Source organism: Tetranychus urticae, chromosome 2 (genome assembly GCF_039701765.1).
Source record: "Tetranychus urticae isolate SD_2017Ah chromosome 2, NJAU_TeUrti_SD_1.0, whole genome shotgun sequence".
Classification (NCBI taxonomy): domain Eukaryota; kingdom Metazoa; phylum Arthropoda; class Arachnida; order Trombidiformes; family Tetranychidae; genus Tetranychus; species Tetranychus urticae.
This window is the reverse complement of record NC_142959.1, coordinates 22,770,000-22,796,278: the sequence shown is the minus strand read 5'-3', so window position 1 is coordinate 22,796,278 and position 26,279 is coordinate 22,770,000. Positions and strand designations below refer to the sequence as shown.

At 31.9% G+C, this 26,279-nt stretch overlaps 6 protein-coding genes, 1 long non-coding RNA gene and 1 other non-coding gene across 9 annotated transcripts; 2 read left to right on the top strand and 6 right to left on the bottom strand.

Moving 5' to 3' along the window:
- Positions 1–782: 782 nt before the first annotated feature.
- LOC112539565 (uncharacterized) lies at positions 783–3,734 on the bottom strand. Its single transcript, XR_016198254.1, has 3 exons — positions 3,583–3,734; positions 3,303–3,481; positions 783–3,017 (listed from the first exon to the last, which is right to left on the bottom strand). It is a non-coding gene; the product is annotated as an uncharacterized LOC112539565 (long non-coding RNA).
- A 2,129-nt stretch (positions 3,735–5,863) lies between these two features.
- LOC107368882 (E3 ubiquitin-protein ligase MARCHF2) lies at positions 5,864–6,992 on the bottom strand. The gene is made up of 2 exons (XM_015936769.2): positions 6,641–6,992; positions 5,864–6,494 (listed from the first exon to the last, which is right to left on the bottom strand). Exons 1-2 carry the CDS (start codon positions 6,872–6,874, stop codon positions 6,129–6,131), a joined length of 600 nt encoding a protein of 199 aa, XP_015792255.1. The 5' UTR covers positions 6,875–6,992; the 3' UTR covers positions 5,864–6,128.
- Positions 6,993–7,621: 629 nt separating this feature from the next.
- On the top strand, positions 7,622–8,479 carry LOC107368881 (small nuclear ribonucleoprotein Sm D3). The gene has a single exon (XM_015936768.3). The coding sequence runs from the start codon at positions 7,946–7,948 to the stop codon at positions 8,321–8,323; it is 378 nt and encodes a 125-aa protein (XP_015792254.1). The 5' UTR covers positions 7,622–7,945; the 3' UTR covers positions 8,324–8,479.
- Positions 8,480–11,609: 3,130 nt separating this feature from the next.
- LOC107368932 (chondroitin sulfate synthase 1-like) lies at positions 11,610–15,514 on the bottom strand. Of its 2 annotated transcripts, none has more exons than XM_089266897.1 (3): positions 14,533–15,514; positions 14,211–14,438; positions 11,610–14,087 (listed from the first exon to the last, which is right to left on the bottom strand). In XM_089266897.1, exon 3 carries the CDS (start codon positions 14,047–14,049, stop codon positions 11,752–11,754), a length of 2,298 nt encoding a protein of 765 aa, XP_089123023.1. In that variant the 5' UTR covers positions 14,050–14,087; positions 14,211–14,438; positions 14,533–15,514; the 3' UTR covers positions 11,610–11,751. The 2 variants fall into 2 exon arrangements, with proteins under 2 accessions (XP_089123023.1, XP_015792310.2); XM_015936824.3 differs by having other exon boundaries at positions 11,610–14,084.
- LOC107368936 (small nuclear ribonucleoprotein Sm D3) lies at positions 14,735–15,514 on the bottom strand. The gene has a single exon (XM_015936828.3). It carries the CDS (start codon positions 15,408–15,410, stop codon positions 15,033–15,035), a length of 378 nt encoding a protein of 125 aa, XP_015792314.1. The 5' UTR covers positions 15,411–15,514; the 3' UTR covers positions 14,735–15,032.
- A 135-nt stretch (positions 15,515–15,649) lies between these two features.
- On the bottom strand, positions 15,650–19,187 carry LOC107368934 (glycerol kinase 3). The gene is made up of 7 exons (XM_015936826.3): positions 18,857–19,187; positions 18,081–18,238; positions 17,774–18,006; positions 17,422–17,527; positions 16,706–17,354; positions 16,399–16,631; positions 15,650–16,330 (listed from the first exon to the last, which is right to left on the bottom strand). Exons 1-7 carry the CDS (start codon positions 19,104–19,106, stop codon positions 16,127–16,129), a joined length of 1,833 nt encoding a protein of 610 aa, XP_015792312.2. The 5' UTR covers positions 19,107–19,187; the 3' UTR covers positions 15,650–16,126.
- Positions 17,618–17,690, bottom strand: LOC112539569 (small nucleolar RNA SNORD27). Its single transcript, XR_003083460.1, has one exon. It is a non-coding gene; the product is annotated as a small nucleolar RNA SNORD27 (small nucleolar RNA).
- Positions 19,188–19,338: 151 nt separating the features above from the next.
- On the top strand, positions 19,339–21,639 carry Dhod (dihydroorotate dehydrogenase 2). The gene is made up of 5 exons (XM_015936827.3): positions 19,339–19,454; positions 19,704–19,922; positions 20,021–20,220; positions 20,589–21,284; positions 21,368–21,639. Exons 1-5 carry the CDS (start codon positions 19,431–19,433, stop codon positions 21,429–21,431), a joined length of 1,203 nt encoding a protein of 400 aa, XP_015792313.1. The 5' UTR covers positions 19,339–19,430; the 3' UTR covers positions 21,432–21,639.
- The last annotated feature ends 4,640 nt before the right edge of the window (positions 21,640–26,279 follow it).

The window sequence follows — 26,279 nt, the reverse complement described above, 5'->3', positions numbered from 1 at the left end:
TGGCTCCATCAATACTCATTGATTGTAATCAATTGACAAGAGTTACATACTTACCCGCTGTGTCCTCATCTTCATGGTCTTCGTCCGCCTTCAACACTCTCATTGACACTCTGTGCAACTCAAATAAATAGACTGATTTCCCCTGATAATTTCTTGAATAGGACAGCAAGAAGATAAAGAAGGCAAAACAGCAAGAAGAAGAAAAAGAAATACATTCACTGAATTGATTTATCATGCAAGTTTGACAAACTGAATTAAAGCTGATAAAAGCTAAATAAATACAAATCAAAATAAAACAAGCAACACAAACTAACATGATACATCAACTTGAATAACTTGAATTACTTTTTTATTTCTCTGGCAATTCCTTCTTCTTTTGCTTTTCAATCTAATTAACATACAATAATTTAACTTTCCCATTTGTCTATCACTTTTTTACCAGCCTTCATCACCTCCTCATCCTCATCACCTCATTCCCAAGTGATCATGTTTTTGCTCTGCTTTTCAACTTAATTCAATTGAAGCCAACAATACAAGTAATCACTTCATTCAACTTACAAAATCACCTTCAACTGTAATCATTGTGTTGCCTTGCAATAACCTTTCATTAAACCTCAAAACGTGAAATTATTTTACTCTGAAATCGATTGAATTTTTTCCAATAAAATCTCGACTTTAATTTATCGAAAGCCTTGGGCAGTTGAGTTGTCTTTTCTGGTCACTTATTGGCTACTTTTAATGGCCAAATCTTAATGGATTTTGTCCTCGAATGTGTGATGAAAAAAAACAAGGTTTTGTTGACATTTAAAGCTCTTTTCATTTTGTTTACACTTTTTTCAGCCATTATTATTATCAACAGTTTAAGTAACTTTTGATTATCAAAAGGCGCAAATTGATGGTTAAACAATTGAAACATTTATCAAAGTGAAAAGTTGATTAAAAATAAAATGGGAAAATAATGCGGATTGGACGCAAAAAGGGTTACATTTACTGGTATTGCCAGTCAATTACAGGTTTACATTAGTCTGTATATTTAGTTGCAATTACACTGTATTAGTTGGTAAACATAATCATTATTATGATGACAAACAAGGAACCACAAAATTGTGTTTAACCAAAGGTTGCGCCTTTCGATGTTTAATAACAATCAAGGGAAGAACGGAAAAGGCAAAACTAAACCAGGCCAATAATGAGTGTCAATTTACCTGGAAGATAAAGAAGATGGTAAATGATGATAATGATGAATGAAATGAGTTGCCCATCTTTGCCTTTCTCTTTTTTTTCATACCAACCATGTATACATTACAAATTTGAATATCATCATGTTTGGTTGAAAGATGAAGATGAGTGTGTTGAAAACGTTTGCTGCGTGTGACCCAAAGATGATGATAAAGATGATGAAGCTGAGAGGATGATTGTCAAGCATTTTCATCTTGATAAAGATGAACAGTGAGAGTGTATAAACATGGGATGATGATTTTATCCATTATACAAACAAAAGCCATTTAAAGATGAAAAGATTGAATTTCATCTTTCACTTTTTTTTTACCACTGCAAACCTTTTCTACCAAGTACATCATTATTATCATCATTAGAATTGATTCCGATATTGGATTTGCTAGATTTTCCCAGTAATAATATAAATAGAAGAATCTTTCATTCTTTAACAATCATCTTGAACCATTTAATTCACTGGATTAAATGTATATTAGATAGCAATAGACACACAGTCTCAACCGTAGGCCGTAAGAGGCTTGTGGTTTAGCTTTGAGGACTACTCTTAACCAGTAACATCATTTTCATCATTTATTGTTAAGAGCCATCTTTGTTGTGTTCAACTCTTGTTTACCTTGCATTTGGATGTTACTCGGTGTGTTCATGACAGAGTTTCTGGAGAGATGATAATAGCTTAAAAATTGACAATTTTACGCCTCTTTGTTTTCCCAACCCTGAAAAGTGTTCACGAAATGTTTCGACTTTTCATCATTTTTCTTTGCCTTTTTTAGTTTTTAGTTTTGGCTCTTCTTTGGTGATATCTGGCTTTTTATTGATGATGAAAAAATGATATTTCTGTATGTTTACAGTTTTTAGGTCTCTTGCTGTTTCCATTGCGGTTTCAATTTCAATCTTCATTGTTCAATCTTCAGATTCAGCCTTTTCTGACAAATATTTGATAACAGTGAAAAAGTATCATCAACTTGTATAAAAATATATATCTTGTCAAAATATTGATGATGAGTTGCAATTGCCTGGAGCAGCTTTTTCAATAAAAAAAAGGTGGCAACAAAGATAAAGATGAATTTTCTGATTCCACTTGCTTTTACATGGGCTTTGAGGACATAAAAAAAGATGATGGTTATGATGATGATGATGAGCCACCAAAATGACAAGTTGATACTTTTTTGAGATAATAATGTCATCTTCAGTTGATGTTGAGGCTTTTTATGGCAGCAAAAAATTAACTAAACATGATAATTTCCTGTTAATTTGTGTAAATACAAAAGTATCATTTTCAATGAACCTTTTTTTTCTTATCGGCTATTCATGTTTAACATGAAAATTTGTAATTTTAGTTAATGAAAGATTGTTAACAAAAAATTGGTTACATTAATGATAAATTCTGGTTGGCAGACAATATTCAATCTGCTTAATCAGACTTTAGGCTTGACAGGTTAATTCAATGCCCGTTTGGTTTGGTAATTAGATAGACTTTTTTGATAGTTTGGATGAAACCATTTACTTTGGCTTCAATTCAGCTGTGTTAAGATAGTTTATGGGCAAAATGTTGAATCATTGAATCGTTGATGAATCTCTGTGTCGATATTGGCTGTCGATTAACTATTCAATTGAATTAAATGGTTAAATTGGTAATTAAATGTTACATGTTTAACAGTTTAGACAACAATGTACGTGTATAATACATATTGTGTTGATTGTGTATACATGGGAATAGGAAGGAAACTCAGGTTTGCCTGAAAATGGTTGGAGCATCCTCATCATGAATCCTCTCTTTTGCACTGTAAAAAAGATGTTGATGATGATGAAAATGATGAAAATGATGAAAGAAAGACAGAAAGTAACGTAAAAATATAGGAATAGATGCTTCCTTAAGAGGTCATAACATTTCCTCTGCTAAACAAACTTCTTCCTATTCCTTTTTCCTCCTCCGTTTCCTTGCTTATCCTAAACTTGACCTTAAGAAGGAACCAAAAAATGGTTATAACAAGAAATATCACTTCCCAGCATCTTCACCATCCTTTTATTCGCCTTCTTCAACCGTTACTCTCTACCTGTCTGTATACCTGGATGAGTTTAACGGCAAAACTGAATTGCAACCTTCCGTTTTACCCGGCATTTTGGCTATGCTATCGGTTAAGGTTGGAGAAACTTCGAGTACGGTCGCGAATAATGAATTTCAATCGCCATAAAATGAACACAGGAGCTAGATAATCCCATACACCAAAAGTCTTCAATAGTCTACCTAAAAATGGGAAAGAAAAAGAAACAATATCTTGAAATTAACATTGTGTGAAAACATTAATGAACGGATAGCTTTCAAATGATCAAAGTAATGATACTTACCGATATTACAAAAGACTGAATTGGTAGTTCATTGGTGAAATTTCGTATAAAACCAGAGTAAATGAATAGAACAAATTAACTGCATTTGAAGTAAAGTTAATTATAGATGATAATTGAAAATTATTAATTGAAACAATTATAAAACCATATGTTATCCGGTTGAGGTTATATGTACACAAAGATACTATCCGATATCTGTATCTGATACCACCAATAATAACTAACAATTGTAAAAATGTTAAATGTGAAATAAATAAATTATAAATTAAGTGAATTAACATCTTGTTTGGATTAATTATTTGCATAATTTGTGCTTTACTAAGGTAAGTAACCCAGAAATACATGATTTACTTTGTAAATCAGCTTAAAAAGAAGAAAAATTGATATACAGTTTTACCAATGCGAACCGCATGGTATTTCGGAAGTCAGAAGATGAGTTTTTGTTTAATATTCTCAGATACCTTTGTAATCATTTATTTAATTTACTTATATTTATATAAACATTGTACATTGAAAATTCCTTGATTCTTTACCTACATTAACACAAAAATGATTGTATCCTATGAATTGTAACCACTAAATTGCTGACAAGCCTTATATGGTCACGAGGGGGCAGTACTTAAGCTGTTCAGCCATATGGTTTTCTGTATCTTAATTATACATACTAATAAAATGTAAATTTTTCGTTTAATGAATAGAAATGCCTTAATCTGAAGTTAACTTGGGAATTTTTGAGCATTTTAATGATGATGATGAATTGAAAAAAGGATTTGAATGATAATTTAATAATGGATTGAACTGATCTCAAATCAGTCTAACAGATATCTGTTTCAAATGTTGCGGTAAAAAAATTGCACTCGTCTAAGTTTCTAGAAACAAAAAATTTGTCAAAACTAGACTCGAACCCTGATCATAACCTTTGATCTTACTACACTTTAACCACTGAGCCAGCAATTAATATTCAAATTTAAGTTAAATTTATTAAGTCAATTGTTCAAGCAGGCATTGATAAATGAAATCAATACGTTAAACACAAAAAACGCAGCACTCTGGCTTTAATGTATGCATTCTTTGAGTGGGATTTATTAAAATTGATCAAAAAATTAACTTTTAATCCATTATTAAGCTATTATTTGAATCCTAACCATTCAACATCATTATGTGTACGGTTAACTTCATAGTTAAAGATACACAGATTTGTGTACATATAACCTGTTCCATGTTATCCATAGTAACCAAGACGTTACCGTTGACTTGAATGAGGTTAAGGCGCACAATTTGATAGGGAAAAATGGTTACATTTTAGCACAATGTTGAGGAAAGCTTTTTACTTTGACTTACTATTGTAATAATAACTGCATTAATGTTTCTGTTTGCTGGCTGATTATTGGGTTTAATCATGATTTTTATTATCATGTATAAAAGTTGATAGATGAAGATATTAGAAGAGAAGAGATGAGAAGAAGAATAAGGAAGAGAAAGAAAGATGAGGTAAAAACTGATGGTTGAAGGGATAAAGCTTTTTCTGTCGAAGAAATATAAAAGTCTATGTCTATGGTTAACTTGACGAAAAGGCTTCGTCTTCTTCCGGTCTCTTCATCTTCCCCGGAAATCAGTCCATTAGCTAACAGCCTAAAAATATAAGGTCTAACATTATCTTTCCAGTCTTTCTCTTAATCATCATCTTCATCCTCATCCTCATCATTATCATTATGATTCTTTCATCTCTTTCCTCAGTATTACTCTTTGCTTTCACTATTTAAGGCAAATAAATTTGCTCATCATCATCATCATCATTATAATCGTCTTCTTAGTGTTGATCTTTCATTCATTTTCATCATTTCAAACCTTTTTTCATCCTTTGTTGTGTTTTTGCTATTCATTTAAATTCATGTTTAATCCAAATGTTATTCTCAATTTTACTTGAGAAATGAAGCTTTTAAATTAATGTTGCTGCCTTTACGATTGACTAATTGTTTCAGTCTCATTGTTCATCTTTACTGCAATTTACATCTATCTAGTCAAATAATTACTGTACAAATCAAATGAGTTAACGCTTTAAAACATTATTGTTTGTAATTGTTTGATAAGGATGACATTTAATTAATGGCAAGTGTATATTTAGTTAAAATTAATTTATGTCTTTGCTTCATGTGTTTATGCCACATTGATATTACTGTTTCAATATTTCATTATTTCAATGGAAATTCATTATTTCATTGTCCGATCATCATTTATTAACAATATTACCATTCATTAATCAATTTAATAATAGAGAATATTCAATATTCATTTGTTTATTGTTCAATTTTATCTAAAATAGGGTGAAATATTAAAAATGGTTTGGGGTTTGAAAAATACTATACATTGGAATCATTGGGGGGACTTTAAAATTCAATTTGATTAAATTTGATTACAACAAATGTACTATAAAATATGCATATATATAAATGTCTATACATATGTTTGTGTGAACACAAATTTGAAATAAAATAACAAAACGGTTAATTACAAGTGGACTTTAAAAGGTGATTAGATAGCAAAAATCAGAGTAGACTGAGCGATTGCTCGGGATCATCTGAATCTAAAACAGCCTTCTCGATGCTGTTTATGGTTTTTTCACGCTTTCTTCCTCTACGACGAGGCCAATCGATCCTTAAATTGGTATTTGAACTTTGCCAGTCCAAAAATATTTGATAATTGTTTTTGATTGACCAATAAACCCAACCAAAATAAAAGGTCAACAGGATGGCTCCAAATGCCAAAAGGAAAGAAGATTCTGTTAGATTTTGCCATTTTATTTGCATCATTGCTCCTTGGAAACAAAGTAAAGTCAATAGGGTGGCAATGGGTGTAAGGAATGTAAAAAGTAAAAGGTCACCAACCAAAGGTCGTGGAAATGTCCGAGCATACTGTAGACAAAAAAAGGATAAAAGCAAACACAAAAGGAGTTAAAATAAATACAATGAGACACGAGGTAGCAAGAAAGGGGTTAAGGGTACTTGTGGTAAGAGACTTTCAATGACCATGGGTTGGTTCAAGCTATTTGGTTACTTACATCTCGAAATGTAGGTGTAACTTGAAGACATGGGATTGAAACACCACACAGTTCACATTTACTACGTCTTGAAATGGTTAACCATCGTTCTAGACAGCTTTTATGGACGCCACCAATGGATCCATTGCAGTTACAGGGTTCAATCAAACCTTTTTGTGGTGTTCCTCGTTGACAAATCCGGCATATATTTTCAGGTGACATTTGAGCCATATTGGTACAATTACAAGGCAACATTTTGGTCTTTAATAGCTGTTAACGATGGTTAATTAAAAGAAAAGATGAATTTAAAAATAAAACAAATTAAAAATGTGAAAATGGACACAAAAACAATGGGTTAAAAACAATGGATTGCAATGGTGATTAGAGGGGTTGTCTGCTTTTAACAATCTTTATACTGTAACTTTTTTCACTTTTTATTTGCATCTCACTTTTTTGTTGCCTTTATTAACCTCGTTGAGATAAAATTGCTTTAAATTACGATAGCGTTACACCTGAGCTGAATAATGGTAATCATGTAACATTTACAGTAATTTATAACTCTGCAAAATTAAATTTAACAAAAAATTGATACATTGTTCTATTTCTTTGATTTATTCAAGCTAATCCAAGTTGATCTCTTCCACTCAAGCCAATTGATTTCATTTCAATTTTTTCTGCTATTTTACTGTGATAATTTAAAAGTTATTAAACTAAACATCTGTGAATTTAGTTTTATTGAATTAATTATTAACCTTGTTGAGTACCTTCTTTGACTTTTACAAATCTTACAATTGTTAGTCATTGATTGAGATGTTACATGTATTTGCGTTGTTTCTTGTCTGCTAGACTAATTGTAAGTGTTTTAGGAAGGAAATGTTTCATGGCGCAACTAATTTGCGTTATACTTAATGGGTTGATTAATGTTTTGACGCAGAACGCATTTGAACTTAAAAAATATAAATTGAAGATTATCAATATCTTTTATCCGAATTGTGAAAGATGAAAAGTTTTATCGCTATGATAGAGAATTGGGAATCTAGGTGAACTAATGTTTTTTTATTTCGATAGAGAGCGCTACGTGACTGGAAAAAATTTGAAATCATATGTGATTTTGTTGCTTTTCAAAGCTGTTTTCTTTAATATTTGTTATGATAATTTGAATTTTCTGGTATAATTAAATTATTTAGAATTAATTGACTAATCGCTGACATTCCATTGTGACCTTGCTACTTTTTGAATCTGTGATCCCAAATCTTTAAAAAGTCTCTTGATCTGTTTGAAGTATTATTTTTGCGTCAAAACCGAAATAAACAAATCTAATTGAAAATGTCTATTGGTATTCCAATTAAAGTTTTACATGAAGCTGAAGGACACATAATCACTGTGGAAACTACTAATGGAGAAGTGTTTAGAGGTAAACTTATCGAAGCTGAAGACAATATGAATGTTATGATGTCTCAAATTACGGCTACTTCAAGGGATGGTAAAGTTACCAGTCTTGAAACCATATTCATTAGAGGATCCAAAATACGATTTTTAATTTTACCGGATATGTTGAAAAATGCGCCAATGTTTAAAAAGATGGGCTCTAAACCGGGTACGAAATCTAGTGTTACTGTGCGTGGTAAAAGTGCTCTATTGAAAGCTCAAGTTGCTCGTGGTCGTGGTAGAGCTCGAGTTATGATGGCTAAACGGCCTGGCTAATTGTATTGGATAAATTAATCAACAGGCGGAGTTTCTTTTCCTTCTAATCCCTGATAATTGAAAATAACCAAAGAGTTGGTTTACGACACTGTATCTTTCTCGCTAAAGCGAAGAAAATTCTTGTTTTGTAATAAATTGATTACAAAGGCAAACAAATTTAACAAAATTTACTGGTCAGAAAACGACTTACTTTTGATCATTCCAATTAGATGAAAGTAAGACACCAATCTGGACATAAATAGCCACTTGCAAAACTTTACCTTGGCACAACTGCTTGTAAATTTATTCAGACTGAATTTGCTTCCAACAATCAAGAAATATTCATTGTTTATTGCTGTTCATCTAATCATCAAATTTCATATCAAGCTTTATGCATCAGTTTCTTTTAATGAATGACTTATGAGAGTGATGGATCAACCAAATTGCAGCTATTGAGTCTGGTTTCTAAACAAAACCAATCAGAACCGAAATTGAAAAAGTCTATTTGTTCTGATCATTAACGTAACTACTTGTTCCTAACAAGAGCTTTCATTTCATTATTTAGTACCATTTTGCTGGGATAAGCTAAGCTATCAAACATACTTTATCCTCAGGTAAACAAAGATTAGATTGTTGAGCAATTTTGAACTTTGCTTCTCATCATCATGTGACATTTTTCATCAATTCTAATAATCTCAAGGACTTTGGTAGAAAAATATTGGCCTCAATCTTAATTTTAGAATAACGCAAATCATCTGAATTTTACAGCAAGTTAAACCTGGTTAAATCTAGTTGCCTCACAGTTAAGCCAACTAAACATCTTGATTAATTTCCTCTAAATTGATCTGATTGTATGATTTCCCTTCTTGATCTACAGGTTTAACCGGTAATTAACTTCATCTATTTACCAATGAACGAATCATAGAATGATTGGCATATCTGTTGCCATTCGAGAGACTCTTTACTTTGCAAAAAGTGATAATCTTGGATAACTCAGGATTGAAAATATGAAATTGTTGATGAGTTAGGCCACAGATAAGTGACATGGAATCATAATGGTATTAATGATGATGAGATCAGGTTAAAACAACACTATTGTCATTTCATCTTGAGATTTGACTCCGTAACTGTATACTTCCCCATAACCCATTCAAACTCTTTTACCAGCCTTTCCAGTAAAAACTTAATGCATTGCTCCAAGCCCATGCTCTTAGCAGGCGATAGATGATTGATTCACCATCAACGTTGCTGCATGAATTATACGAGTGTCGTAAGAATTACAAAACAAAGCTTCACGTTTAAAATGCATGCTGCAAATGTGGTGACTGTAAAGGGTCGATACACTTAATAGTGAAACACAAACACAGACGATTAATGACTTTGAGCATTAAATTTTGGAATAATACAATTCATTCAAACTCAGGTGTCGTAAAATTATGATCCTCTTTATTCATCTTTGTGCGTTGAACTATTATCAGACAAATATGACAGTTGCTATCTTCAAGCTAATAATCTTAAAGGTAATCGACTTGTAAAAAGTGAAAAGGACCAACAGTTCTTATGATTGACGAGCGGACTATTTTTCGGACATTTAGTCCAATCATGAATTTTATGGTGTTTAAATATTTTCCTCAGAATCCTTTGAGCTCAGCCACAAGTTGATATATTGACTTTATATATTGAATAGATGTACAGATTAGCTAATAATAAACTTAACCTCGTGATGAGATGATGATATAATAGAGAGCAGCTTTTCATAAAAGAGTTTCATTAGATAATCTGGAGACACATTAAACCTGAATTAGCTTACCTCTTCATAATTTAACAATAATGTAGATGGTGAGAAGTCAAATAACCAGAGATATTTCAAAATTATCCAGTAACTTTGATTCTTATCCTATTCACTTAGACTTTGATGTAAACATGAAACCAGACTTGAGAGTTTATTGGTAGAGAAAAAACTGGTTTAAGAGTCAGCAGCATTAAGACAACGATTGAAATTATAATTAATCAGATGGCTAGGTGGATTAAAGAGCGAAGTTGAACTTACTGTTAATAGCCATTTGCATTGTAAAACTTATTTTTGTTTGAAATTGCTGACTAAAACAAGTTTTAATCATCTGATTTTTGTTTCACAACCAAGTCACTGGACCTTTGAAGGAGAAAATAAATATCGAGTTTCTTGAAAATAAGAGTCTTTTAAGGTAAACAAGTGAACAAAACATGAAAAAGTTGTAGCTAAGAAGATGCAAAAACGAGTAAATTTTAGTTCCCAAGGACAAAATAAACAGAAACTGTTGATTCATCAGTTTATCCTAAGTTATATCGGTTGGAATTAAGAATCAAAAATTAAAATTTATCTTCTGTGCCTTTACTCTCTTCTTCTCTCTTTTCTCATTATCTCAGTCATCATCTTTTCTCCTTTTGCCTCTCTTTGTATCTTCACCTGATGGATCATTGTTTAGCTTAATTGCCTTAGCTGTTTATTAAACTTGACAATATTTTCTTCCTTCTTGATTGTCTTTTGTCATAATTTTCTGATAATTGTCGAGAGGTTGATGGTTTAGTATCAGTCTGTCTAACACATATTACTGCTTAACAGAAAAAGTTTCAAATCATTAGACAATCAAAACATCAACAACAGTTATACATAAACAATTGTCCCTTTCTTTGTTTAAATCTTTTCTCTTATTCTGATTATTGTTTTCGTTGACTGTATTCCGATACTTCATTGTTTCAATTTTTTAAAAAGTGTTACAAAATAACCGTGATTTCAAACTGTGTGTTTAACTGCATTATCACCTGTTTTCAAAAACACAAAACAATTCCGATATTCTTAATGTCAATTTCCATTTTCACCCGTTGATACATCTTTTCGTTTCAACTTGCAAATTGGCATAAAACTTGCTTCCTCAGCATATTTCAAAGTAAGTTTATTTTTTATACAACACTTTCATTTTCTAAGCCATGAAATCACTTGTAAACAAACGCTACTTGTGTGTTAAAGCTGACTTATCATTTCTGATAACTGAGGCCAGAAACCACAATTGAAATCTTTAAAATTATAGCTTCTAAAAAATCCACTGACAATTTATTCAACTCAACGATTTTAACTTTATGATTTTCGTAACTTTCATGTGTGTTATATGGCTCTTAGAACCATCAACAAGGTTTTTAGATTATATTGTGAATTTTTCGTATGAATTATTATGGAATTGTTTGGAACTAGATTTACTATCACTAGGGACTTTAAAGTAAATCATGTATGGATTTGAATGGATTCTCTGAAAACAAACAACTTCGTTAATTTGACCAAATTAAAATAATTTTAATATAATCTTGATAAAAATACATTAAATAGATGTTCATATAAGCTGAGTGTATAAAAATTCATAAGTTTATCGGCAATATTTGGCACTAAATCTAAAATTTTAAAAACATTTTAAAAATCAGAGTAATTTGTTTGACACAATAAATTGAGCCATACTTTTGATAGACGCTAAATTGCTGTATTTACTTCCAAGGCACATTTCATACTGAGTTGGATGTAATTCAGTATTGCATTCAGTTGGATGGTAAATGTGAATCAACCCTTTATCTGGTGCTCTGAAGACGGTCAAGTTTGATTTAACTATACGCTCATACAAATCAACATCTTCTTTACCCCAGCCTTGTATAGCTAAATTTAAACCGTTATTAGCAATCAAATCACTATTATAGATAGACACAATCCCGAAACCAAATTGTCTCCAATAACCATGATCTGAATCAATTTTGATTCTACCAATTGTTGGTCCAAAGTTTGATGAATCAGTTGAAGTATCCATGTCAAATTCATCGTTATATTGACTATAAACAATGGGATAATATACTTGTTTCCCTTGAATTGTATTACGTCGGACAGTTTCAATAACTTTAGCATTAAAAGTTATATCAATGTCGACAAAAAATAGTAGCTCGTTCGGACCGAATAAACTAGCTCCTCTTTGTAAGCCAGCTGCTCGTGAAAAATGACCGCCAAGTTCAGCAAATCGAATCGGTAATCCAACATTCATCAGGTTAATTATTACATTTTTGGTCTGAATAGAGAAATTGTACGAATTGACGGCATCGGGAAACAATATAATTGCAAGGTTAATGTTTGAATCCATTTTGTACACATTGATGAAATCATTGATGAATCTATTAAATTGCTTGAATCTTCCAGAAAGTGGGACAACAAAGTTGACTATCTTTTCGGAAGCTTGTTTGTCATAGGTAATTGCTCTGAAAATTGGATTGGAAAATGTTTGCATGATATAAGTGTGCTTTCGAACAGGCATTGTCAGTTTACGGCCTTTGTATCGACGATAAGTCATAAGTAGATCAAGAATATAGTAAACTCCTTTCAGAGGGTCAACTTTAGAGTATCCATAATAGAGAGAGTTGTAATCAACTATTCTACCTCGAAGATGAGATGCTTTGTTGATAGAATTAACGATGTTAAGTAAATTTGATTCAAGAGCTGGAATCAAAGGTCCATCCATTCGACGTCTAGGGTTCATAGATTTAAGTGAATATTGATATTTATCGATGAAATCCCATGCAATTAGATTGGATCTATCGTAACATTTGTCGCCTTTTTCCCTCTCTTTTGGTATCAATTCAACAGGATTTCCAATCAAACTAGAGTTTCCATGTATCAAATTATCCAAAGGTAGATTAAACTCTTTTTCAATCAAATCACCAAAAGTGGTTTCAATTTTCTTGATAGCGCGGTGACTTTTAACAATCTCGCTGCGTATATTTTCATGATCGAGCTCCATCTTGTAATAATAAATATCATATAATGTCGGAGAATTTTTGATTGGATGTAGAGTTAGAGCCGTTTTGAGAATCTTTTTCAATCGATTAGACCAGATAATCTCTCCGGAAAAATTGTGATAAAGAAGTGATTGCATTTGATATGAACGAGTGCAAGAAATGCCAACAAATTTATCTATACATCGAGATATTTCCACATCTTCATGTGTTGAGTAGAGATGTTTAAGGCAGTATTGAATGTTTGGTATCATCTTTTTGAGGGTTTCTCGACTCAAAATAATACCAGGTCCACCCATACAGAAGTTGTCATCATCACCTAAACCCAATTGTCCAAGTTCTTCCACTTTTCCTAGTCCCATTTGTCCAATCAATTGAGGCTTCGATGAATTAACTTGTCCAAGAAATTTTAGCAATTTGGGCACATTTATGAATATATCATCATCGGCTCGCATAAACCATTCATACTGGTCAATAAAATGATCATGGATGAATTTTAACATGAGAAATGATTTCTTCTGAGGTGGATACGAATCATCAACAGTTGGTAAGTTGATAACTGGCAGTTTATGGTTACTCTTGGAAGATGAGCTTGAGAAAAAGGCCAAAGAGTCTTTAGCATCTTGACCCCATGTTTCCATAATGTGATAGATTCGGTCATCGATAAATTTTTGGGCGGTCATTACACCAATGAATAATTTACCATTGCCTTTATTGCTCCTTAGTCGCTCAATTAAAGGTAATAATGATTTATAAGATTGGTCCACATTGTAATTTCTTTGGTTTCCAGTATCTTTTTCCTTGGAATCACAGTCATGGTTTACGGTAAAAAGACTTGTACGAAAGTGTAAACAAAGAGTAAAACTTATGAGAAAAGATAGGATGAAATTGAGGATTCCTCTATTGCCATGGCATGAATATATTAATATACTCAAACGACCTCTCATCGTGATCAATCCAATCAAGATGATTAAATAGAAATCTGCTAATTAAAAGAAACATTATTAGACGAGTTTATACTTGATGACAAAGAGTAAAGCAAGTACTCTTTGCTTGATGATGAATTGTGGGAAACACAACCATGTGATGGATAACATAGAGTACTAACCTTTTTTGGAGTTGTAGCTTTTTACATTCAACACTAATTTTAAATTAGTTGATACAAATCTGACCAATTTTAGCTAATTTGATGGGCAATTAAATTCACATTGGGCATTCTGAAGCAGCACTTTGTTGGTAAAATTGTTGATAAATGAGAAGACATGGATCTTGATTTAGAAACCGTTCTTTTTCTGCAACAACCAAGAATAGATGAACAATTTTAAGATGCTATTAACTGTATCACAATTAGAAGAAACACAATTAAAGATTTATTAGCAAATACGCCATTATCGGAAATAATTAAATTTAATGGTAGTTTTCCAACTAACCTCAATTTTTCTCAAGAGCATAACCAACAAAAACAGTGACAGAAAGAGCAGTTACAGCTCCTTTCTTTGTTTATCAACTCGCATCATTTTACTCAATGCTGTTGAGATACACTACGCGTCATAGGCATAAAAGTACACTGATTATTCTCAATGGCACACCCGAATGTCAGCACTTTTCAATCAATTGGAGAATTTCATCCGATACTGAATAACATAATACTTTTTTATTGGACATCATTCATTGACATGCCGAATTTCAAGGGAAAATGGAAAGTTTGAAAATATAAGAGTATAAATTAAGTTGGTAAATGTGGGATAAAAGATTTGATTGAGTAAACTTGATTCATTTGATTCACTTTGTAAGCACTTTATTACAAAGCATTCATTTTTTGAGAGAAGAGATTAAATGAAACTAGTCATATCTTTCTCTGGTTGTTTTCAAGCATCAGGGATTAGAAGGAAAAAGAAACTCCGCCTGTTGAATAATTTATCCAATACAATTAGCCAGGCCGTTTAGCCATCATAACTCGAGCTCTACCACGACCACGAGCAACTTGAGCTTTTAATAGAGCACTTTTACCACGCACAGTAACACTAGATTTCGTACCCGGTTTAGAGCCCATCTTTTTAAACATGGGCGCATTTTTCAACATATCCGGTAAAATTAAAAATCGTATTTTGGATCCTCTAATGAATATGGTTTCAAGACTGGTAACTTTACCATCCCTTGAAGTAGCCGTAATTTGAGACATCATAACATTCATATTGTCTTCAGCTTCGATAAGTTTACCTCTAAACACTTCTCCATTAGTAGTTTCCACAGTGATTATGTGTCCTTCAGCTTCATGTAAAACTTTAATTGGAATACCAATAGACATTTTCAATTAGATTTGTTTTTGTTTTTAACTTGGATTAATCAAGAAATGTGAATTAGAAACAACGGCAAATAGTTTCGATTTCAAAAAACTAATTTTGGGAAAAACATGTGACTTTAATGATCATTTATTGCAACGTTAGATGTCACCACTAAACTCTATTATAAGCCGCTTTATTCAAATCATCATTATTATTCAAAAAATAGAAAACTTTTTTAGTCGTTTCTTTTTTCAGGCTTATATCGACAAATAACATAACAATTCTTTATTATTTTATCATCCGAAACAATTAAATTAAAAAGTAATCACATATTTTACAACACTTTGAGTGTATATAGTATTTTTAGTTATTCATGGTTATTACAATTGATTCAAGTTAAATTTATTTCAATCTAATTAACAAAATTTGTCTCGAGTAGATTGAAGCAGCCAATGAATATTGATTTGCAGCAATCAAAACCTGGACGTGCAACAAATGAATGTGCTTTAAATGCTTTAATAGTGAACGAACAATAGTTCATAAGTAGAATCACAGAATTTTTCCATCACCAGCAACAACAAATTACTTGACCATTTTGTTTCACAATAAAAGAGACTTTAAACTTGTTTTACATAATTTATACCAGGCTATGTTAATTATTTGCTTATGAGCATAATCAGAACAACCAAAATCAAGTTGAAATACTTTTCTAATAAGCTTGTATTCACAACCAAACATATCAGGTTTTACCAGCAACGTATCGGCCAAAAATGAACATGGCCATCGAAGATATAATGAGCAAACTCATCGATAAACCAGATTTTTTCAGATAATTTACTTCTTTCACTTCTACTCTTTTGTTTTGAGTCCAACCCATTGATCTTTTAACCGCTCGATTCCAAGAGATAAGCATTTCACTGCGAACTTGAGAGTCAATTTGTGGCTATGATAAAAATTAGAAAAGTTCATTTAGTTAATGAAAAATGCATCTGTGTAAATTATCAAACTTACTTTGAAGATTGATGAATTAGGATAAAGCATTGAATCATCCATTGAAGATCTGTACAGAGAAAAATTACGATCTCTGTATTTACCATTAGTTAGAGGACCATTAATTGCTTGTTGGTCATCTTGATTAACTTTATCACAAGTATCTTCAGCCTCTAAATCAGATGTACGACCATTAATCAGCATATCCAGTTTATTTCGCAACTTGATATGATTATTTTCAAAGTCCCATAAACCTGTATGAAAAGATTTTGATTTAAAAACATACCAAAACAACCAATATACTTGGATATTTTATATGGATAAATACCTAAAGTATGTCCAGCAATCATGGCACAGCCCAGTGCAGTGGCTTCAATTTTGGATGGTCTAATAACTTTAACAGCATTGAGATCACTAATTATTTGGCATAAACTATCATTTGTAACCATTCCTCCGTCAACCTTCAGTCCTGAACTAGAAGGTTTCATGAGGGATAAAATATCAGTTGTTTGGAAGGCGACGCTCTCTAACATTGCTCTAACCAGATGAGCTTTTCGTGTAAATTGCGAAAGACCAATGAACAAACCGCTAGCACTCAAATCCCAGTAAGGAGCAAAAAGTCCTTGAAAAGCAGGTACAAAATATACACCACCAGAATTATTAACTTGATTACTCAAGGATTCAATCTCATTGAAATCATTTATCAAACCAATATTGTCCCGAAGCCAAACCATTGAGGCTCCAACAACAGCAATGCTTCCTTCTAGCGCATAAACGGCAGGTTGGTTTTCAAGTTTATAAGCAACAGTAACTATAAGAGATTTTTTGGCCTCATTGGAAATTCCACTTAAAGCTTTCTTCCCTGAACATGAGCCTAAATTTTGCAAAATGAAACATCCTGTACCATATGTGCTTTTGATTTGGCCTGGAGAGAGACATTGATGACCCACTAAAGCTGAATGTTGATCACCAATCACCTAAAAACGGATTAAACAAGTGTCAGAAACCTTTCAGTTAAAAGAGGAATGAATCAATAATATTTACCCCAGTAACTGGTAATCCCTTTAATGGTCCAGAATTTATTGTGCCAAAATTTGATGCTGATGATTTTATTTTGGGTAAAATCGATACCGGAATTCCGAACACTTTGCTGTTAATACAATGAAATGTGAAAGCCGGATATTAATTTCAAATATACATAAGTTCAACGAGATCGGGTTAATTTGTTAACCCATTCAACTTCCTCAGAAAATAAAATTATTCATCATAATAAATCAGACATATGCTTGTCTTTTTAAACATCATCATAGGAAGTTAAAAATTTTAGTTTCAAATGGCTTGAAACATTGAGTGTAATTAGTTTGGGCGAGGGCTGTTGAAAAATTGAATCACTAACTTGCACAGATGTTCATCCCATTCAAGAGTTTCAATATTCATGAGAAAAGTTCTACTAGCATTGGTAACATCAGTAGCATGAACTCCACAAAGGTTCCACAGTAACCACGAATCAACTGTTCCTAACAGTAATTTTTCTTCTTCCATTGCTTTCTTGACCTGAGGTACATTTTGAAGTAGCCATTTCACTTTAAATGCAGTGAAATACGTTGAAATGGGTAATCCAGTTCTTTCCTGTAAAATCAAATAAACAATAGAAAAATGATCTTTAATTATCTCCGATTATCTTGTCAAATTTATCGATATACCTTGTAGTAATTGAAATCTCTATCAGGAATTTGATCAAGAAAATCATCAACAATTTCACGAGTTCGACCATCAGACCAGATTATTGCATTATGTAATGGTTGGCCAGTTTCTTTATGCCAAGCAATTGTGGATTCTCGTTGATTAGTTATTCCGATTCCTGGGAAAAAATTGAAAGATTGATTAAATTTTTTGATCGAGTGATTGACTAGAAACTTGAAAAAAAACTCGTTAAATATAATCAATAAGTTATTTTGAGTTTGGTCAGCAAGATTATTAACCATAATTGAATCAAATAATGTGATGACATCTAGTTATGACTATGTTGAGTAATGAATGATAAAAATAATGATTGATTAGTTGTAAAAGATTCTAATTACAAGTAGATTGAAGTGATATTACTCTATTAATTTTTAGATTAAGTGTTTGTCCTTCGAAAACTTGTTTACACTTTGTAACTTCTGAGAATCTTATTAACTCGACTTCTTTCCGTAAAGAAACCATTAGTTTCAGTCTACCAAGAGAAACCACAAAAGTTATCAATAGTTAGAATAGATTATTACCATAATTAATGGATAGTATTAATCAAAATTAACCCTAAGAAATAATCCTTTACGGTTTAATTCCGTACATTGTAATAATAATCAATAAAATTAGAAATTAACAACCTTTCGATACTAGAGCATAGACATTAAACAATAGTTTTAAAATACAGAGAAATAAGAAATAGCGAGATTTTTTCACACTTGATTAAATCTGATGTTAAATCATTTCTCACCTTTAATTGAGCCTGGATCAATGTTCATCTCCTTCAGCTTATCAATTGTTTTCTCGATGGAGTTGTTAACAATCTTCAAAATGTGATTACAATCTTGTTCAACCCATCCTTGTTTTGGATAAATTGGTTCAGTGGGTATTTGATGATAAGCAATCAATTCACCTGATGTTACACTGTAAACCATGAAACGAGCACTGCTAGTTCCACAATCAATAGAACCAATCAAAGGTCCAACAGCACGAGTTTCCATTTTACGAAAGGTAGCTTTAACTTATCAGTAATGTGATTTCAGCATGAACACAACTAGAAGCAAAGAGTACAACAAGAAGTAGCATGCAATACTAAACATCTTTTAGAGATAAGGAGAAACGCGATGGCGCCACAAACAATCCTTTTAATTTTTCTTTCATTTTTTGTAAAGGGAATCAGAACAGCCAATAGCGAAAATTGGCTCCAAAATCAATTTTTTTAAATATAACAGCTGGTTTGTGAAAACATCAACAATAGAAACCAAAAATCTATAATTGTTTTTTCATCTTCATCATTACGGATCGAGGAAGAGGATAACATCAAAATGACATGTAAACCACAATTGATGGTGAGTAGCATTATATAATTGGTTTTGCTCTAAAATTCATCCAACTGTCCATCCATGGACTAAGTTTACTAATTTCACAAAGGAGTTTGTCACAAGGTCGATTAGTGGTTGGTCAAATTTTTCTTATCAACTCGCCGAAACTAGTTTTTTCTTGAATCTTCTCATTTAACTTATGTTGCTGATGAATTTTAGAGCAAAATATTGACACCGAAGTTGTTTCAATTCTAACTGTCTTTTCATCATTTGTAGAGTAAATTTTTATCAGGACTAACTATTGCCCTTGGCGGTGGTGCAGGTTTTGTGGCAATTAATTTATACAAGGGAAATGAAAAATTTTACAACTCCTTTGTTATGCCTGTTCTACATGCAACGTTTGATGGTGAATCTGCTCATCGTCTTGCAATCAATATGGCCAAATACTCGTTATTACCAGATTTTTATTCAAAAATGAAAGATTACAAAAACCTGGTAAAGACAATGATTCTTTAACTTTAGATTAACTCTAGTTCCTAATTTCGTCATTGCTCTCATTATTAAATTGTTGTTGCATTTTTTTCTCTGGATAGAAATCATCGCTTTGGACCTTGGAATTCAATCATCCTATCGGGTTGGCTGCAGGTTTTGATAAAGACGGTGAAGCTGTCCCAGGTCTTTCCAAACTAGGATTCAGTTTCATTGAAGTCGGATCGGTGACACCAAATCCACAATCGGGGAATGAAAAACCAAGAGTTTTTCGTTTGAAAAACGATGAAGCTATTATCAATAGGTAACTTCTCATTTAGATGATTACATGAGTACTTTTGTACTATGAACTATCAGATAATGGTAGTAACTTGAATAGCTTATTTGCCCAGCTAAGATATTCAAAGATCAAAAATTTGCAATTGAATGCAATAATTAATTAAATCAAAATCGATTGCTGAGGATCGTTAAATGAATTGAATTTTGCAGAAATATTCAATTTTCTTGATGAAAACTTTTTAATTTCAATTAAATTTTCCTTATAGGAGATGTAAACAAAAGGTTTGAGGGGATATTGAATAATCTACTGCCATTATCTGGTAGATGACTGTACTTCTAAAATTTTTAGGAATCTGTAATTCTATTATATTCATTATATAATTATTCTTTTAGATATGGATTCAACAGTGCTGGTCATGAGGCCGTGCGAGAAAATTTGACCAAAAGTCTTTCAAATTTGAAACCAACCGTGGTCGGCCTAAATTTAGGCAAAAATAAAGCATCTGTTGACTCTGTCGATGATTATGTTGCTGGATTGGAGGCTTTTGGAAATAGTAAATTTATTGATTACTTTGTTATTAATATCTCAAGCCCTAATACCCCTGGATTAAGGAATATTCAACTCAAAAATCATCTTGAGCCATTTTTGGATAAAATCTTACAAACAAAAGCAAAACTTAAAATAACCAAACCTTTGCTGCTCAAAATCTCCCCAGATTTAAGTGAGAAAGAGAAAGAAGACATTGCTGAGTTGGTAATCAAATCTCGTCCAAATGGACTCAAAATAGATGGTCTAGTTGTAACCAATACAACAGTCTCTAGACCTGATTTAAAATCTCCGGAAGCTAGTGAGACCGGTGGACTAAGCGGTCAACCATTGAAAAATTTGTCAACTCAAATGATCCGAGATATGCATTTTTTAACAAAAGGTTCAATTCCAATTATTGGAGCCGGTGGTGTTTCAGATGGTAAGGATGCCTATGAAAAACTTCGAGCTGGTGCATCTTTAATCCAGCTTTATACGGCCTTAACTTACCGAGGACCTTCCTTAGTATCTACTATTGTCGATGAACTATCTCATCTTATCAGGTTAGTACATTATTTCCTTTTGGACATTCTCAATGTTATTCTAATTCATTTTTCTTTTTCTTTTTTTCAATTTTTCCATATAGTGAAGACGGATTTTCGTCTATTGAAGAAATCATTGGTATTGATGCTGAAAAAGCTACCAAATAAACTTTAATCAAGATATCTTGGCATTTGACAATAACTTTTTACTTTATTTTAATAACCTGTACAAATACTGTGTAGTCCTGCGATGCTGCAATTTTTTATATAGAATATGAAGCCGTTAACAAAATGTTACAAAATATAAATATTTCCTCCTTGTATACTATTAAATTCAAATAAAGTAGCTTTAAAGTTTCTTTTCATTCTTTGAAAACTGTATAGTAATGAACAATAATTTCATCTGCGTTAGCTTGATGCATTTTTATACTTGAGCGCAAAAAGAAAATGCGAAACGCAACGAAAACAGAAATGGTTGCTATTTAGGGATCTTTTTAGGCGATCTTGAAAGTTTAAAAGCGCATACAGAAAATTTCTTACGGCAGCAAATGAAAATTAAAATGTGCGTAATGCTACATGTTAAATTGAAGCAAAAAGCATAGATTTTATTGCCGAGAAAACATTGACAATGGACGGCAATAATGGCTGGTATGAATGTATTCATTCGTACATTGCCATTGGAGAATTAAATTGTCTCACGTTTAAGTGTTATAATGATTGATAATAAATTAGTCTCTCACGGCAAATGTTGAAGATGATAGACTTCTTAAACTATTATAACTTGGATGGTTTGTAACTTAAAAGATACATATATGCTTAAAAATACACAAATACTGCAAAACAAAATACGCAAAAACGAGTGAAAAGACATCTCTTTCAAATTTACAAGTTGCAACTTTCTGTTGATTTGTAGGGACATAAAAATTGAATTCTTTTGTGCGATATAAAAGTTTCTCTGGTCGATAGTTTTCGCGAAAATCGAGTTAAAAGTTGAAACTTTGAGCGTCAATATTTCGAGAGTGAAAGCAGCCTCAATCAATATACTTTCACCAAACATTAGATTTTGCTATGAACAATAACATAACATGATTGAAGTTTGAAAAAATCTGAGCCAATTCATTTAATAATGAATATTCTACCATCTAGACATCTTAAATAATCATTTCTTTTGTTACTTAAAAGACAAAATAAACACAGTTTTCACATTATGCAAAAATCTACAAAGACACTGCAAAACAAATGGCCGAAAACGGGTAAAAATAAACCTCTTTCAAATTTAAACGCTTTTAGTTTATTAGTACATGAAAACTGAGTCCATTAATGCGATTCAAAAGTTTCTCTGACACACAGCTTTCGAGAAAATCGCGTTCAAAGTTGAAACTTAAATCGTCTTTTGTACAATTATGAACTATGATATTTCCATAAAACTGATTTACACGATGTAATATTGAATGGCCAACCAGAAAATGTAATTTATTGTATGGAATGAGTTTCAGATTTCAGTTTCTGTCAAACAGATAAGTTCGATTTTGCGTTAAACTGATCGCATTCTCTCACTATAAGATTCAGCAAACTGAAACTTATTATTGGCCGATAAAACTTATTGGTACAGATCATAGATCAACTACTTCTTTCAATTTTGCAATAGTTCTCTTTATTTCGGCCGATTGGACTTAAAACTTTGAGTGTCAATATTTCGAGAATGGCATCAAACACAATCATCATTCTTTCTCCAATTCAATTCTTTGCTAATTAGTAATTCAGTGAAATGCAATAATTTTCAATTAGCGCATTTGGATTACGATATTTGGCTTGTGAATATCGAAGAAACCACTTATTAAATAATCCAAACTCACCTCAATACATATCTTGGTATCTAAACCATTTTTCTGGTTAAACTTGCAAATGAAATGCAACGAATGCTGCTAAAGACGCGCAAATTTAAGTTAAGAGTTAAGATTTCGTAGTTTTGTAAAGACACTGAATTCAATCATGCTATTATACTGTTCGTGCGATAAACAGTTTTCGAGAAAATCGAGATCAAAGTTGAAACTTTGATCGTCTTTTGTACAGTTATGGGGACAGATTTTTTCATGAAACTAATTTCCCTTTTGTATTTTTGAATGGCCAACCAGAAAATAGTCTTATATTGAGAAATAACATTTTCTGTGTCTGTAAAACAGCCCAAGTTCGATTTTAAGTTGAACCAATCTCTTTTCGTGACCGTTTGAGTTAGAGAACTGAAACTTATGATTCGTCCATAAAAACTGTTGCTTTACTTCATGGATAAAATACTTCTTTCAATTTATCAACAGTTCTCGCGATTTTGACCATTGGTTCTAAAACTTTGAGCGTCAATATTTCGAGTATAATAGCGGCCAAAATCAATATTCTTTGACCAAACACTAGATTTTGTTATGGGTAATAACATGATATGAACTAAAACTGTAGAAATCTGAGTCAATTCATTTAATTATGAATATTCTACTAACATATCTTAAGTAACCATTTAAATTTGCCAATAAAGTATCAATTCTGACAACATAATGTAATAGTTGCTATAACTTTTTTCGTAGTTTCACCAATGTTCTGAAATTTGAATTTATAATAACCCGAAATAAAATCTTATGGTTGATGAAATAATGATGATTGTAAGTGCAACCACTTCCAAAATATCGAAGTTAAAACATTTATCGATCAACGGTCAATATAAAGAGAATTTTTGAAAAATTGAAAGAAATATGCAATCCATGATCTGTACCAACAAGTTTTATGGGCCAATAATAAGTTTCAGCTTGCTAAATTTCACAGTCAGAAAATACGATCGGATTAACGCAAAATCGAACTTATCTGTTTTACAGAAACTCAAAACTTTATTTCATTTTATAAAGTACATTTTCTGATTGCCTATTCAAAGTTACAAAAGGAAAATTAGTTTCATGAAAAAATATGCTTTAATAAATGTACAAAAGACGGTCAAAGTTTTAACTTCGACCTCAATTTTCTCGAAAACTATCCATCGCACGAGCAGTATAATAGCACGATTGGATTCAGTTTTTATTTCTGCACTAAACTACGGAATCTTAACTCTTAACTTAAATTTGCGCGTCTTTAGCAGCATTCATTGCATTTCATTTGCAAGTTTAACCAGAAAAATGGTTTAGATACCAAGATATGTATTGAGGTGAGTTTGGATTATTTATTAAGTTGTTTCTTCAATGTTCACAAGCCAAATATCGTAATCCAAATGCGCTGATTGAAAATTATTGCATTGCATTGAATTACTAATTAGCAAAGAATTGAATTGGAGAAAGCATCATGATTGTAATTGATGCCATTCTCGAAATATCGAGGTTCAAACTTTTTAGATTAACGACCAAAATAAAGAGAACTGTTCGCAGATCGAAAGAAAGATTTGATCCATGGTCTGACCCAACAATTTTCATGTACCAATAATAAGTTTCAGCATGCAGAATTTTACGATCAGACAATGCGATCAGTTTAACGCAAAATCGAACTTATCTATTTTACAGAAACTCAAAACTTTATTTCATTTAATAAATTACATTTTCTGGTTGGCCATTCAAAGTTACAAAGGGGAAAATAAGTTTGATGAAAAAATCTGATTCTATAACTGTACAAAAGACGATCAAAGTTTCAACTTTGTACTCGATTTTCGCGGATACTGTTGGTCTGAGAAACTTTTAAATCGCATTAATGGGCTCAGTTTTTATGCCCATGTAAGCTGAAGGAGTCTAAAGGCGAAAGAGGTTTATTTTCATCCGTTTTTGCCCGTTTGTTTTGCAGTGTTTGTGTTTATTTGTTCATAATGTGAGAACTGTGTTTATTTTGCCTTTTTAGTAACAAAAGAAATGATTACTTAAGATATATTGCTAGAATATTCATTACTAAATGAATTCGCTCAGATTTTTTCAAACTTCGGTCATGTTATGTTATTACTGATAGCAAAATCTAATGTTTGGTCAAAGATTACTGATTGAGGCTGCTTTTATTCTCGAAATATGGACGCTCAAAGTTTATAGTCCGATCGGCCGAAATAAAGAGAACTATTGCAAAATTGAAAGAATTAGTTGATCTATGATCTGTACCAATAAGTTTTATCGGCTTTTAATAAGTTTCAGTTTGCTGAATCTTATATTGAGAGAATGCGATCAGTTTAATGAAAAATTGAACTTATCTGTTTTACAGAAACTCTAAACTTTATTCCATTTTATAAATTACATTTTATGGTTGGCCATTCAAAGTTACAAAGGGGAAAATAAGTTTTATGAAAAAATCTCCTTTCATAAATGTACAAAAGACGATCAAAGTTTCATTTTTGAAATCGATTTTCTCGAAAACTATCGATCAGAGAAACTTTCAAATCCCACAAAAGGATTCAATTTTTTTGTCCCTTCAAAGCAACAGATAGTTTCAGCTTTAAAATTCGAAAGAAATCGATTATACTCGTATTTGTCATTTGTTTTGCAGCATTTGTTTATATTTTTGCATAAATGTGACAACTGTGTCTTTTCAGTAACAAAGTTTGTTTAAGCAGTCTATCATCTTCATCGTTAGCCGAGTTAACGCACATTTGATGCCGTAAGAGAAATCACATTTTCAAGCATTAGAGCGTGTAAATGTGAGACAATGTATTGCCTTACTCTAATGATAATAAAAAATTTGAACGCTCGAATTTCTGCATTCATATAGACCATTATTGCCGCTCTTTGCCGATTTTTTCTCAATAAAATCTATGCTCTTGCGTTTCAATTTTAACCTGTTGAGTTATGCCCATTGTAATTTTTCATTTGCTAAGAAATTTCAAACTGGCTAGATCGCATAAGAAGAGGCCTGAATGCCTTTCTGTTTTCGTTGCGTTTTGCATTTTCTTGCTTGCGCTTCAAGTATAAAAATGCCCAACAAGATCTGTTTTATTTGCATATTGTTTACTTGCTAATTTGTACACAACATTCCAATCTTCAATTAGCAAGAGATAAATGAAGATGAACTTGA